Raw genomic sequence first — 16,400 nt, 5'->3', positions numbered from 1 at the left:
CAGTGCTTTAAAGCAGCTGGATCTTTTCCCATAATCAGCGCAGAGGTTTCAAAGCACTGTAGACAGGCAGCATGCTTCCCTTTCTTCTTTCCTATTAGAGATCAAAACTAAAGCACCGCACCATCATACCATTTATCTGCTTTTTATGAAACAAGTTCACTCCAGCCTTAATTCTTGGATGGGTGGCTCTGGCTTATTGCAACATTTCTCAGCCTCAGCACCCTTAAGATGTCACTAGACAACCTGTGACCCATTGGGTTATCTTTTGATTTAAATAGAGAATGACCAAAAGAGAAGCGGAAGTGGGAGCAATGTCCCCAGTGATTTTCCTTGTAGAAAATTGACAAGGAGTGTTGGAAATGACAATCATACAAACATGATTGTATCACTATAATGCGAGAGCACTGAAGCAGCCACAGTTTTGCCAAATTTCAACCCTACAGGAGTCATTGGTCCCAAATTTTGGAGGCATTAAAAAGTCATCCTATTGGAGGTCTGTTAATTCAAAAATTGTTGCCTTGTGATCCACCAATGTGCCCAATTGAAGATTACAGACAGTGAAGCAGGCAAGAGCATTTCAGTAATATGTAGATTCTGGGAATTAAAGTTCCTTAAAGTTGCTGAGATTGAAAAACACTGGCTTAGCCTATTGAAAGCAGTAATCTGACTCCCAGAAGGCAATGGTTTATCCTTTTAGAATGATTTGAATCTAAGAAAAGATTTAGGCAGAAGAAAATATAAAATGAATGCATTCCTGAAAGGTCCCATAGCGATGTGCTTAAGCAAAGGTGATTGCATAAGCAGAATTGAATTGCCAACAGATATTTCTCCTTCTCCACCATGTACAACAAATGTTATTTTCATAATTGAAATAGAGTGCAGTACAACTTTTTACTGAAATATATTTGTTTTTTTCTTCCTGTGTATTTGTGTTTCTTTTAGAATAAAGAAATAGAAGAGTTGACGAAGATTTGTGATGAACTGATTGCCAAAATGGGGAAAAGCTAACTGTTAACCAAAATCCTAAATTACAATCTTGAGTGCAATATGACCATTGGCACAGTGATATCCAGGCAGCGATATGAACGGATTCTATTTTCACTTCTTGTATGCACTACTGTATTTTTTCTTAATAATGTTGATTTGATTGTATGCAGTACAAAGACTATCAGAAATCCTTGCTATTGTCTGCAATTCTTTCCTTTGTACAATTCATAGCAAGTTGATCTCAAAAGTTCCTGTATCAGGGAGATTTGTCGAGTTCTTTAATAAATTACAGTTGCTCATCCTAGCCTACCCTTTGTACATGAGTTCCCATGTTGGATGTCTTTTTTGGATTTAATATAAATGTGTATTAAATGCATGGGGACTCTTGCCTTAAGGAGTGTAAATTTGATCTGCATTTTTCTGATTTGTAAAATAAAATGGAAACTTGAAAAATTAAGGTACTTGCCTCTGTGATACTTACTACAAATGATTTTTTTGAAAATGGGTTTCATTTTATTAAACGAGATGTTGGAAATCAATCTAAATCTGATATTAAGTAGCATTATTTTTTATATATTATTCTGTTATCTTACTGGTTTGAAAAAAAAAACATTATTTCTCAGAAAACCAATACAGTCAAGGAGCTATAGAGATCACCCAGATATACTGTATACAAAATTCCCAAGAGAAAATGATAAGTTATATATTTTTAAAATCTACCAGTACAAAAGATATGACTTTTCTTCTGAATGCTTGTACAAAATGATGCTAGGGACAATACAGGTGGAGGCAGAAGAGGCTTTGTTTGAGTGCAGGCCAGTGGGGGGCGCACACATCTGTGTGTCTCGTTCCCACTCCATCCAGTGAGCCACACATGGATAGCTTTGGGGAATCCTTTTTTGTTTTTTGGGGGTTTTTTATAACTTTTTTATTAGTTTTAAATGTTAAAACATACAAACTACATACATACTATATAAAAACAGTGTCCTGTGAAGGTGCACCCATCCCCTGACAACAGACATATATACCCCACCACCAATTGGAGGGTCTGTACTAACATCTTTAATATTCTTCTAAGCTGGAATCTGCATTCTATTTACATATCAAAGAGTGATTCTAATTTATTCTTTATGGCTAGATCACAAATTCTACTTGTCATATAACCTCTCACCATTTCCCATCGTTCCATCAGTTTTTTCAATTTATTTTCATCATACATATTCATCCTTACCTCCGTAATTTCAAAGCAAATGTGGTCCACCATGTACCAATACCAATTCTGTATCGTCCATTTTACTGCTTCTTTCCAGCCCAATACAATTACTGCTTGAACGCTTTCCTATGCTGCTACTTTTATTTCTTTAAATTCTCTTAAGTTTCCCTTTTTTACCATTACTGCCATTTCTTTTGTAATTGTCCAATTAATATTTAACATCCTAATATTTAAAACAGGAACAGGGGAATCCTTTTTTGTTTGGTTCTCTCATTCTCCGGATGCCTGAGAGTAGAGATGCAGGGGTTTGCAATTGAAGCCCCATCTGCCCCTAAAGGTCTTTCCTTCCTTTCATCTCCTTAAAGTAGATTTTGGTGATGTCTGGATTCTGTGCTGCTTGTGCATACTGTGGAGTGGAAGTGTGCATATGTGTGTGGGGGGGAGCTCACAATTTCTGAATCCCCCTTTTTTCCTCATCAATTCAGTCCAGTGTGTAACTCTTGATTCCAGTTGGGAAAAGGAGCTGGTTGGTGGTCATTTCCTTTTGTTTCGTGAGTGCCACATCTAATTTTTCAGCTCGGGCATTTATTTATTTATTATTATTTTGCATCCAGCTTGCTCAAATGGATCGTGATGCTAAAGAAAGGCAGCTAAATACCTACACCATCTCTCTTTTTCCCCTACCCCACTTCATTTGTCCTCTCTTTTCCTTTTGCCCTCATTCTTCTCTCCTAGCCCACCCGCCTGTCCTGCCGCAAGGTAGATGGGTGGGTTGGTAGCTGGAAGGGGGAAATGATTGATGTATGGCATATAGCTCTGCCCTGCTGAACTGTCCGTAAGCGTCATGGCGAAGGTGCCGCTTGCAATTCCTTTTAATTGTCTTGCCTCATCCCACACTGTTGATTTGAGCCTTGGTCTGGGAATCAGTCCATCTTGCTAGAAGCCTAGAACCATAAATGAAGCAGTGTTCCGGGGTTGCTGCACATGCCAGTCCATAACATGGAACTCTCCAGAGCTGCACAGTTCAAGGATGGTGGAGAGCAAAGCTCTGCCTTCTGCCATCGCTGCTGCTGCTGCTAGCTGCATCTATGCAGGAGAACTCCCTAGGCAGGGCTCTGTCTATGTGCCCAGACCAGGGGTATGTGTATGTGTGTTAGAGAGAGAGAGAGAGAGGGACAGAGACAGAGAGAAAGAAAAGAAAGTAGAAGGAAAGTGTGGGGGGAAGGAAATGGTGGAAAAATGCCCCAACGGGGCTACCAGAAGTTCATTTCCGAACTTCTGGTGAGCCTGTTGAGCCATTTTTCACCATACACATGTTCCGGAAGCTTTCCTGAAGCCTGGAGAGAACAAAAATGGCCTCCACCTCACCTTCCAGAAGACCGAAAATCAACTGGCCAGCTGTGCTGGAGGTGACATAGGGCAATGCATCGTGTGATCTTAGATATGGCTCCACATACCACCTGTTGCATGTGTACCATAGGTTCGCCATCACAGGCTTATACTAACCATCGTAAATTGTGCTTTTCAGGGAATGTTTGATAACAAAATTTCTAATTCCTTACTTGCCAAGTTTTGTACTGTGACAAATGAATTTTCATAGAGCACTTTTCCTCATTAATTGCTTAATTTTTGTTTGTTTCAATTTCAATTTAATTTACTGTGACTATAGACTAGATAAGGGAAAAAAAGAGAGGGTAAGACAGAATTAAAATACATTTGTAAAACAATATAACTAATATCTATATGAAATTCAGGATACAGTCTACATTAAATTATAATGTAGACACTAACATTATATTAAACATGATAGCCTCTAAAATTACAGCAAGATAATAGTATATAAAACTATATTGCTCAAAAAAATAAAGGGAACATTCAAATAGCACATCCTAGATCTGAATGAATGAAATATTCTCATTTAATACTTTGTTCTGTACAAAGTTGAATGTACACAACAGCATGTGAAATTGATTTTCAATCTGTGAGGACAATTTGATTTCACAGAAGTTTGATTTACTTGGAATTATATTGTGTTGTTTAAATGTTCCCTTTATTTTAAGTTTATTGAGCAGTGTATTAGTACCAACAAAGTAATATATACATTTTTTCCTGAATTATAGTTACAAATAATGGACTACAGGAGATTGGCCCATCAAGATTCAACTGATCATCCATATTTCTGCACAAAACCTTGTTATAGGTATTAAAGCAAGGTATACTTCAGCTATGAGCAGCATCTGGGCATAAACTGAATCTTAGCAACCAGAACCTTTAATCAGAGATAGGATGAATCTGGTTCACTTGTCTCCATAGAAGCAGCAATAAAATAGAACATGTTCTGCAATTTCCACATCTCTGGAATACCAGACAGTGTTTTTCACCCAAAAGCACTTTTTAGCTATACTGCAGAGATAAGAGTAAGGCATTGGTCAAGATATAAAGCTTTCCAACAGCTGGGTGCTTCTAGCTATGTGAAGTAGCTAGCAGCAGTGACAGTATATCTTTACGTGGTTACAGGAAAGCTGAGATCTCTCCTAGATCCACTTGTCTCTCTTTATCCTTTATCCTTTGCTTCAGGATTTGTTCCACTTGATCACATCCCATTAGATTCCACCTAATCTTTTAAAAATGTGAGTCAGGCTGCCTCCTCGGTTCTTGAGGAGGGAGAGCAGTCTAGATTTAAAAGATTAGATTCAACAGCTTTTATCCATGTGGACTGCAAATTGTCCTGAAGAATTAAGGGTGCTAAGCCTTGATGACAGAAGTTGAGCTTTAACCAAAGGTTTATATTGTAGAAGCTAGGCACACTCTTGACTCAACTTTGATCAGACCTTTTTCCACAACAGACCTGTTGTGCATTTAAGATACAAGGTGGGATCTGGAGAGCTGCTCTGAAGAATTTGGATTGTACCATCTCCAGAGAGGTGAAACACAAGGCAGGGGAGACCAGAATCCATAAAGGATCTGGACTGGAAGCTTAGCTAAAAGAGCTTATGTACTGCTAGAACATAATGAATTGGGGGGGGGGGAATAACAGCATGGGTGGATCTTTGACCAATAGCAATGGCATATTCATAATAAGTTCCCGTCAAGCTAGAGGCATGCCTGACTAGAATAGAATAGAATTTTTATTGGCCAAGTGTGATTGGACACACAAGGAATTTGTCTTGGTGCATATGCTCTCAGCGTACATAAAATAAAATATACATTTGTCAAGAATCATGTGGTACGACACTTAATGATTGTCATAGGGGTCAAATAAGCAATGAAGAAGCAATATTAATAAAAATCTTAGGATATAAGCAACAAGTTACAGTTGTACAGTCAACATGGGAGGAAATGGGTTAAAGGAATGATGAGAAAAACTAGTAGAATAGAAGTGAAGATTTAGTAGAAAGTCTGACAGTGTTGAGGGAATTATTTGTTTAGTAGAGTGATGGCGTTCGGAAAAAACCTGTTCTTGTGTCTAGTTGTCTTGGTGTGCAGTGCTCTGTAGCGACATTTTGAGGGTAGGAGTTGAAACAATTTGTGTCCAGGATGTGAGGGGTCAGTAAATATTTTCCCCGCCCTCTTTTTGACTCGTGCAGTATACAGTTCCTCAATGGAAGGCAGGTTGACAGCAATTGTTTTTTCTGCAGTTCTGATTATCCTCTGAAGTCTGTGTCGATCCTGTTGGGTTGCAGCACCAAACCAGACAGTTATAGAGGTGCAGATGACAGACTCAATGATTCCTCTGTAGAACTGTATCAGCAGCTCCTTGGGCAGTTTGAGCTTCCTCAGCTGGCGCAGAAAGAACATTCTTTGTTGTGCTTTTTTTATGATGTTTTTGATGTTAGGTGACCATTTTAGGTCTTGAGATATGATAGAACCTAGAAATTTGAAGGTCTCTTAAATACTTAAAGCTAGTCACTCATTCTATTTTGTGGCCATTAATGCTCCATAACAAGAGCTTCAACCTTTTGGCAAAAGTCATAATCTTGGCTTTATTGCCAGATTATTATTGTTGCAATATTGGACCAAAGTTCTCAGATCTTATTTAAGGTCCCTTAGTTTAGAGAGATAGAAATTTGGGTTGTTTAGATACCTCACCACATCATTGATACAAACATTGAAAAGTGTGGGGAGGGCAAAATTTCTTGTTTCATCTCCAGGCTTCAACAGAAATGTTTTACACAATGCAACTGACCTTGAAAGTTGTATTAACGTTTGGCTGGAATTAACTCAAGAAGCCTATGATTGATTGATGTGTTTTGCAACTTTTCTCATAATTTGATCCTGAATACATGGCTTACAACTGAAGTGTTAATTCTTACTAGAGTGAAGTGTATGTGAGCTTAATATTCAGTCTTCAACAGCTGATTTTGTCACAATAGTTTTACATTTAGTACAAAATGAACAGGAACGTTTCTGACTTCTCATATATTGGCTAATCTATTAGAATTTGGTTAAGTACTGAATAGCTCAGCAAAGTAAGGAATGTGTATCTGAAAACATTTATGTATATACTCCCATAAAATGCCAATTAATACTCCATTATTGCAAGATCTAAGATGGACACCTAACGTCCAAAACATCATAAAAAAAGCATAACAAAGAATGTTCTTTCTGCGCCAATTCAGAAAACTCAAATTGCCCGAGGAACTGCTGATTCAGTTCTACAGTGGAATTATTGAGTCTGTCGTCTCCACCTCTATAACTGTCTGGTTTGGTTCTGCAACCCAACAAGACAGACACAAACTTCAGAGGATAATTAGAACTATATAATAAACAATTGCTAACAACCTGCTTTCCATTGAGGACCTATATACTGCACGAGGCAAAAAGAGGGTGGGGAAAATATTTACAGACACCTCACATCCTGAAAATAAACTGCTTCAACTTCTACCCTCAAAACGACTCTATAGAGCCATCACTCTGCTAAATAAATAATTATCTCAACACTTTCAAACTATTTACTAAGTCTGCACTACTATTAATCTTCTCATCATTCCCATCACCCATCTCCTCCCACAAATGACTGTATGACTGTAACTTTGTTGCTTGTATCCTTATAACTTATATTGACTGGTTCCTAATATGATTTGATTGCTTATTTGTACCAGGACTATCATGAAGTGTTGTACTTTATGATTCTTGATTAACCTTTCTTTTGTTTTATGTACACTGAGAGTATATGAAGGAATACATCTGACTTGAAGAGTAGCCATAAAAAAATAACAGATTACAGTATACCCTGCACCATTTAGCCCCTACATGATCCTCTAGAGAGGATTAACTATGCTGAATAAGCATTAGGGAGTAAATGACAATCAGTTGTTTTGTCTAACAATACTTTTGTTGGCTCTCCATGATGAAACCATTCATCAGCTTCGTCCTTCTCATCTTTCTTTTCACCATAAAAAGTAAGTAATTTTGCTCCATGTTTCTTCTCTCACTTAGCTTAATATATAATCTAAACCCAGATTTAAAAATAATAATGCTTTTTAAGATAGCTTAAACTACTTAATGACTTTCTCCTGGTGTTTTCTTTTCCGTTTTTGAGATTCAAGAGCCCAATTTAACAGCTTCAGTTATTTTAAACATAAATTAACATTTCTTTTTGGAGCAAACTCCTGTTTCTTAATTATAGTTTTACACTTGTGTGAGTACCCAAACTTGTATATGAAATATGGAACTAAGACTTTGTTACTTAAGGTCTGTAGTGGCTGAGTATCTAAATTCCTTCCTCAGAATTCATAACTACAGATGTAACAGGGAAAAGATGTTCAGTTAAAATATTGATATTTACATGATTAGGGCTTAGCGCTTTGTGCTTTTTTTCCATAGGTTGAACTTTACAAAGAATTGCATGATACAATTTTGAATTTTCAAGAACGTGGAAGTTTTCTTTTTTTAATTTATTGAGAGTTCATTCTGGCAATATATCCAGTTTTAAAATATTTATAGCGAGGCTATTCAAGTGGAAACCATAACAGCCTTCTGTAAAATATTTGAAACCGCTTACATTATTTGTTATTGGATGTTTCTATTGTAGTTAAGACTGCCTCCTGGTAAAGAATCAAAGCTGATTTGTTTTCACTGCAAATAAAGCAATTCTCTTTTATGTCTATAATAATAATATCAGGTGAAGGGCTGCAGTGCTATACGTGTGCAGGTGCAAGTAATGAGGAGTGTAACCAACAAGGCTCTGAGCAATGTCCAGGACAGTCCAATGCTTGTGCAATCATCAGAGGACAATCAAGTAAGTGTTTTATAATGACAACCACCGGAAGTTTAACCTTGGTTAATTTCTAAGAATGTCAAAGAGCAGAAGAATTTGTCAGTATTGCTGTTGTTGGCCTAAGAGCAAGAAAGCAAATCCAATTTGGAACATAATATAAAAACTGAACACGATTCATATTTTATCATTAGCATTGTTGATAAAGTTCAGATATACCTTTTTGCAAAATCTTTAGATGTATGGCTGCTTGTAGATGGGAACGCTTTCCTTTTTCCCTGTTTACAAAAAATATTTCTGTAATAATAAATGACTTATCTGATGCTAAAATTGATGAATAATAATTAAGTAGTTAATTTCAATTAGCAAGAAGGGTTTTCTACTTATAAGTAGCCCGGTGGCACATGTCCTATAGCATGGAAAGTTCTCCTTTTTTTTCTAAATAAAAAAAGATTTGCAGTTTTGTACAGATGCATAAGTGTTCGACATGATCGAAACATTTAAATATGTTAAAGGATTAAATAAGGTTCAGGAGGGAAGTGTTTTTAATAGGAAAGTGAACACAAGAACAAGGGGACACAATCTGAAGTTAGTTTGGGGAAAGATCAAAAGCAACATGAGAAAATATTATTTTACTGAAAGAGTAGTAGATCCTTGGAACAAACTTCCAGCAGACGTGGTTGGTAAATCCACAGTAACTGAATTTAAACATGCCTGTAATAAACATATATCCATCCTAAGATTAAATACAGGAAATAGTATAAGAGCAGACTAGATGGACCATGAAGTCTTTTTTCTGCTGTCAATCTTCTATGTTTCTATGTTTCTATGTAAATCAAACAAAATACAAGCGAAGGGCAAAATGTTCTTAAAGTTATTTCTTCCTGGAACTGCCCATCCCTCAGATAAGCACTTCCATGAGTCAAGTTGTTCTAATTCAGGCTAATAAGATAAAGAAGCAGCTAAGCATCAATGGTCTAATATCTTGGATTTGTCTCTGAATCTGTTCTAGGTGGCATTATGAAGTCCTGTTCATATAGGTCATTCTGTGATCGAGCCCGGAAAGGAGGTTCACAAGCTCCTGGAATGACCATTTACTGCTGCTACTCAAATAACTGCAATGCCAAAGGCCTGGGTTCCAGAAACATTTTCTCAATGGGTTACTTCTCTCTCTTTGTCTTTTCGGTCTTCTGGCACCTGCTGTTTAATCTGAACTGACACACTCAAGCTGGAAAAAGGAATAGATAGAAGACTGCAAAACCCAATTCACCAAGCTATATTTAAATTCCACCAACAGGAAGGATCCTTGTGAGCCCAGCACACATCCCATAATTTAATTCAGTGGACACCCCGGAAGAAACTCACTGTGCTTTGATTCATGTGATAAATAGAAGAGTCTGTGTAATTAGAAGATGACAATATTGTATGGAACTGATCTGCAAATATACTATTAATTATCACTTGAAGAAACACATGGTTTAAAAACCGGTCCTGTTTACTTTTTTTTCTTTATAATGCCGACCCATTGAATCAAGACATTAGAGGAAAAGGGACGGAGTTGTTGTTATTATTATTATTATTATTATTATTATTATTATTATTATTTATATTTGTATGCCGCCCCTCTCTGAAGACTCGGAGCGGCTAACAACAATAAAGAAAACAATGTAACAAATCCAATATTAAAAAGCAATCTAAAAAAAAACCAATTTAAGAGACCAATCATACAAACAAGCATACCATGTATAAATTCTATAAGCCTAGGGGGAAGGGAAAAAATTTCAGTTCCCCAATGCCTGACGACAGAGGTGGGTTTTAAGGAGCTTGCGAAAGGCAAGGAGGATGGGGGCAACTCTGATATCTGGGGGGAGTTGGTTCCAGAGGGTCGGGGCCGCCACAGAGAAGGCATTGTTTAGTCGACGGGACCCGGAGAAGGCCAACTCTGTGGGACCTAACCGGTCGCTGGGATTCGTGCGGCAGAAGGCAACTAGTTCCTGGCAACTAGTTTTCTTTTTTCCACCCAATACATATTGTCAGACTGGAAAGTGGGGATATGATTGGAACATTTAAATATGTTAAAGGGCTAAACAAGGTTCAGGAGGGAAGTGTTTTTGATAGGAAAGTGGACACAAGAACAAGGGGGCACAAACTGAGGTTAGTTGGGGGAAAGATCAGAAGCAACATGAGAAAATATTATTTTACTGAAAGAGTAGTAGATGCTTGGAACAAACTTCCAGCAGACGTGGTTGGTAAATCCACAGTAACTGAATTGAAACATGCCTGGGATAAACACATATCCATCCTAAGATAAAATACAGGAAATAGTTTAAGGGCAGACTAGATGGACCATGAGGTCTTTTTCTGCAGTCAATTTTCAATGTTTCTATGTTTCTACATTTAAGCATCTTCAGTCAGAAAATTAAATGCTTGTAGTCTACAAGTTAGAATTTGCAGAGTCAGAGTTTTAGCTTGGGTGCCTTTGTATGTGCAGTTATATACTGAAATATTTTCTCCTATGAACATTAAGGCAAAGTGCCATGATTTGAGCAGTGAAACTGGTATGTGGGTAGGGCTCTCAATATTCATGCTTTCACAGGCAGCCTGATTTATATCAGGCTTATTCTCTTTATTCAGATTTATTTTATTAATTTAGTAAAAAAAAGCAACTGCTTTGAAGAGCCACCAACAGCTGTGGTATGAACAGCATTTTGATTTAACCATATCCCACAAATGCCACTTGAAATTTGATAAATACAGTATAATCATCATAGTAATCCTTCAGAGGAAATTTCTAATCCCATTGAACAAGGAAGAAGCGATCAAAAGATCCAGATAAATAAAAAAAATAGAATTCGTAATAGTGCTTGATTTTATTGATGGACTACTTTGGCCTCCTTTGCATATTTAAAACTTCTTTACTCTGAAGAAGAAAATTAAAGGCAAGGAGCATTGAGTGGCTCCAATAACAAAACATGACTGCGAATGCAACAGTTCTTTATCTTGGATTATTACTAAGGATCAATTGAAAAAATAAATTCACACAGTTTCCATCAACAGGCTTAAGAGACCTCAGTCCCATCTGCTTTTCTAAGGCTGAATCTTACTGACCTCAAATACTTAGAATTGGCATTTAGGATTATGCTATGATTATCTTGATATTAATTTTACAATAATACCAAATGGAAGATTTGGTCCCAATGTCCTATACACTTATAACATTATGCATATGCAACAAAGATTTCACAATGGAAAAATAGGAATTACTCTATGCTATTCCACATCCATCTTTCATTGAATCATTCAAATAGTTCGAATTCTGCAGAAGTTAATTCATCATTTTTATGTACGTACTTATTTTTTTATTAATTTCTGGATCATTTTATACTTACTTTTGTCAGTATTAAGATCCATGAGTATCATTTATTGCTTTTATTACCTCTGTTGTCACTGGAGTGTGTTCCAACCCGATACTTATTATTTTAAAAAGTGATCTTGAAAACAGGAGAAACTACCGACATATATTACAAGTTTCTTTCAAGAGCTTATGTCCCCAAATAGTTCTGTAAAATAGATTAGATTACATGGGAGACTGACACAAGTCATCTAATAAACTTATTTGGCTGACAAACAGATTGAAATTTACACACATACCCAGCTTAATCCAACACCCAAAACTATTTTACTATACTATTTTCATTTTAAAAAATTAAACTAATTCCACTTACTAATGTACATGTTGCATGTCCCACTAAGGTGTTTTCCTACTGCAGAACCAGTTATTATAAATCTTAGCTAGAGAATCATGACTTGAATCCCAATAAAACTGCAGATTGAACATTTCTGACAATCTCTCTTATGGAACCATCAAATAACCTAATTCTAACCTAAGTCCATTTGAAAACAGTGAGAATCATTTCCATAGAGGTATGTATAGAATGGAAGCTTTAGTTTCACTTCCAAAGCTACCCTGGGTTTCTTAAATTGTTGCCCTAGGAATGCCAATGACAAAACTGATATTCTTGGGTAGGATGAAAGAACACAGGTACCAGATGCATTTAATTAGAACTTCTCAACCACAGTATAGTTCAGTTATGGGAATTTAATATAAAGTATATCCACAAAACCAGTCCACAGCTCTTTATTGTGAATGTTTATATATATATAATTGCTTTGATATACTTGAATTATATTGTACTATACATTTAGCATCTATTTTTGCCTTTGTTCAAAATATTTAACAACAAATCTTTACCCATTTCATTAACCTTATAACTGGTGTGTTATGATGTTATTAACTTAAAAGAATGGGCAGAATAAAATGTAGTCAACATGCAACTATGTGTTTCTTCTTGGTTTAAGAGAATTAATAGGAGCTCGGAAAGAGATGAGAAGATAATCACCGATCAACATCTTGGCCCTCTGCAGAATTTAAGCTGCAAACCAGAGATATTCTCAGGACAGAGATGTTAATTGGGTCAACTGCCAACAATCAGCTAGCAACAAGCCCAAGAAATGTTTATTTTTTTATTTTATTTATTTGTTTGTCAAACATGTACATAATAGCAAGTATAGGTATAAACATAAACATAAACAAAGTAAGTACACATAAATGAGGACAATAGGACAGTAAGACAGGGAAAGACAGTAGGCATGATGGTGCACTTATGAACACTCCTTAAAGCCCTCTTAGGTCTGTAAGGGGCATATTTAATGTAGGGCAAAAGTCAATCAAACAATGCTGGGAGAGGTAGGAGAAAAAAGCTCCTCCCCCGGAATCCCATTGTTTTTTATTTTTACGGATTTTTAATTTTTATTTATTTTTATTTTTACAAAAAAGGATGCCGCAGCAGCACCGCAAGCAAAGGGAGGTCCTTTCATGTAAAAAAAAAAATATATTTTTTAATGTGAAAGGACCTCCCTTTGCTTGCGGTGCCACTGCGGCGTCCTTTCACGTAAAAATATTTTTTTAAATTTTTACATGAAAAGACCTCCCTTGCTTGCGGCGCTGCAAGCAAAAGGAGCTGTGGAATCCCACGAAGAGATTCCAGGGGTGGAGCTTTGAAGTCACGTATACCGGCAGGTTGCTAAGGAAGCCAAGGTGATCACTTCCTGGATTCCGGGGGCGGCACTAGAATAATGGAGGGAGGGTGGAATCCAGGAAGTGATCACCTTGGCGTTCTTAGCAACCTGCCGGTATACGTTACATCAAAGCTCCACCCCTGGAACCTATTTGTGGGATTCCCCAGCTCTTTTTGTGCCTCCCTCCCAGCCTCCCAACCGGCTGACAGGTCCCTGGTGTTCGCCTTCCTCCGCCGCCACTGGCGCCCGGCTCCTCCTCCTCTTCTCAGCAGATGAGGAGGTGGTGGTGGCGCTTCACAGTGCTCAGCACGAATGCCAAACCGGAGCACGGATTTTTTTAAAAAATTCAGGTTTGGGTCCTTTATGCCGAACGCCACAAAATTCGGTATGGACCCGAATTGTGCAGGTTCGGTTCGCCCAACACTACTTAAGAACACCTCTACTTAAGAACTTTTCTAGATAAGAACCTGATGTTCAAGATTTTTTTGCCTCTTCTTAAGAACCATTTTCTACTTAAGAACCTGAGCCCAGAAATATTTCCCAGGAAATTTGAGAGCACCATGAAGGCCCGGCCAGTTTCCTGCCATTCCCCTTTAATCCCGGCCATCTCAGGCTTTTCTGAGCTGCCAGATGAGCCTTTCAGTGTGCTTAAGGAGACTTTGGCAGCCCAGAGCGAATGAAGAGTTTTACTTTCTCTGGGCGCTTGGAGAGGGAATAAACCACTTCGCTGTGGTGACACCCTTACGCTGCCTCCCATACACCCAGTGTGAGGTTGCCTCCCAGAACATCTGGGTGAGGAAAGGCAAAAGGGGGCACTTCACCCCAGCCAGATCAACTCAGTTTCAGCCAAATCGAGGAATCCCTACAGTGAAGGAAAGGCATCAGCTACAAAGTGAGCGAGCGAGAGGAGAGGGGAGCCCTTCAGCATGGGAAGGAAGAGGAAGCAGGTAGCAGGAGCAACAGCAGCCACCTTTTGGTTAAAGGAGGGGGAGGTTTGCCCCTCTCACCCACCTGGGCTTCTCCTTCTGGCACAGTGTATGGAAGGCAGCCTCACACCGGGTGTATGGGAGGCGCGTGCTCCTCCTCGCCACCTCAGACTCCTGTTTTTTAAAAAGCCTTAAAGTTTTGGATTTTTTTGATTCCCCTCACCTCACCTTCTTCCTTTGGCAGCGACTGCCCTCCTCCTCTTCTTCTTCCTCCTCCCACCCAAATTCCGACCTTTTATTTCTTTCCTAATGGGTTTGCACGTATTATTTGCTTTTACATTGATTCCTATAGGAAAAATTGCTTCTACTTACAAACTTTTCTACTTAAGAACCTGGTCACAGAACGAATTAAGTTCTTAAGTAGAGGTACCACTGTACAGCTATGTCAATGATGACCCAAGCAAGCCTGTTCCCTTAAGCTTGATTGTACTGCCAATCAGAGCTTACATCTTTAGACTAGGCATGGTTACCACTTTGGAAGCATTTTCCCATTGCTCATTGAAAAATTTATCAGACACCTTTATGCAGTGAAGGGCTACCAAAATTTTTACTACCACACTGTGGGCGTGGCTTACGCAGAATGCCCTGCATTTTCTTTCAACATCTTTCAGTGCAAATTATGTGCTCTGGGGTGGAGCTCCATTTTTGCTACCCCACTGCATCCGGGCACATCCCTGCCTTTATGCCATCACAGATCACTTAGAATATTCATCAGTTCCAGCACAAAGGAGTTGAAATGTTCTACATTCATCCTGAAGTGGCACAGAGACTCTACTGAATCTCACTTACTGGTTTCTTATGAAGACATGCTCCTTGGAACTAGAACTGAAAAAGTTAGATTCATATGGCTGATAGGAATATGCCAATATGCCTATTTTTTCATCTGTTGCCACCGTAAAACAGCAACATGAAAGTGGAGGGAAAGCTGTTTGTGAATTAAATCTCATGCAGTGGTAAAGTGTACAATCTACAGTATCTGCAAGTACACAGCTTCTCTGAATCCAGTAATATTTATTTATTTTACTTATTAATTGGACTCTTGTGCCGCTCCTCTTCAAGGACTCGTGGTGCCTTACAACATATAAGGGAACAATATATAACGTCCTAAATCCAATTAATTTAAATTTATAATCTAAAAAACCCAGAAACCATAAAAAGACAGTCATTCCCTTTCAATCTACGAGTCTACGGAGAGGGGCGGCATACAAATCCAATAAATAATAATAATAATAATAATAATAATAATAATAATAATAATAAATTTACTCTCAACACATTTGTTGGCCAGGGGCTAGAGTCTAATGTCCCCAAACCTGGTGGCATAAATGAGTTATACCTGTGAAGGGACATAATAATAACTTGCTGGTTTTGCTTCTGTAAGAATTGCTTCACTAAGAATTAGAATTGCATCTGCCATTTTCCACCAGTGATCTAACTCCTGTTGTCTTGTTTTTGTGCACAAATCAGCACCTGGTGTGGATTATGTCATTGTTTGGCAGATTACATTAGGCAAATACCTAATGCAGGGCTACAAGGAAGGCATGGGCCAGGGGGGCAGAATTGGATGCTAAACTGATGTCTCTGAAGGTATAAAAGGATGCCATACCTTCATGGAAGGGTCTACCCAGTTATTCTTTGTACAAATAAAAGCTGATTATTATTTTTTTCTAAGCTTCTTCTTGGGTCTCTCTGGCATTCTGGTGACTTAAGTACATTTTGGGATCTTACACCTGAATACGGTTACATGTATTCAGATATAAGCATGATTGGATTCAGTGTTGTTTCTTTAATAAATTTCTGTAGTGTACATACATGCATTCTAAGCCAGCATAAAAGGGGCCTCCAGCAGAGTGAATGAAATAAAACAATATGAAATTATTTAGGATGAAATTGAAATGAGGTCATCCTACAGGGAGCA

The 16,400-nt window shown here is 37.9% G+C and overlaps 1 protein-coding gene across 5 annotated transcripts in view; it reads left to right on the top strand.

Moving 5' to 3' along the window:
- Positions 1-1,444, top strand: part of TACC2 (transforming acidic coiled-coil containing protein 2) — a 212,089-nt gene extending 210,645 nt beyond the window's left edge. For all 5 annotated transcript variants that reach the window (XM_070752573.1, XM_070752572.1, XM_070752577.1 and 2 more), the window contains one exon: positions 943-1,444. In XM_070752573.1, coding sequence (XP_070608674.1) covers positions 943-1,008 — 66 coding nt within the window. In that variant the 3' untranslated portion in view covers positions 1,009-1,444. The remainder of the gene's footprint in view (positions 1-942) is intronic.
- Positions 1,445-16,400: the final 14,956 nt, after the last annotated feature.

This window comes from Erythrolamprus reginae, chromosome 5, assembly GCF_031021105.1.
Source record: "Erythrolamprus reginae isolate rEryReg1 chromosome 5, rEryReg1.hap1, whole genome shotgun sequence".
Lineage (NCBI taxonomy): Eukaryota > Metazoa > Chordata > Lepidosauria > Squamata > Dipsadidae > Erythrolamprus > Erythrolamprus reginae.
Note: the sequence above shows the minus strand (reverse complement) of the source record. Positions and strands in the feature narration are given on the sequence as shown.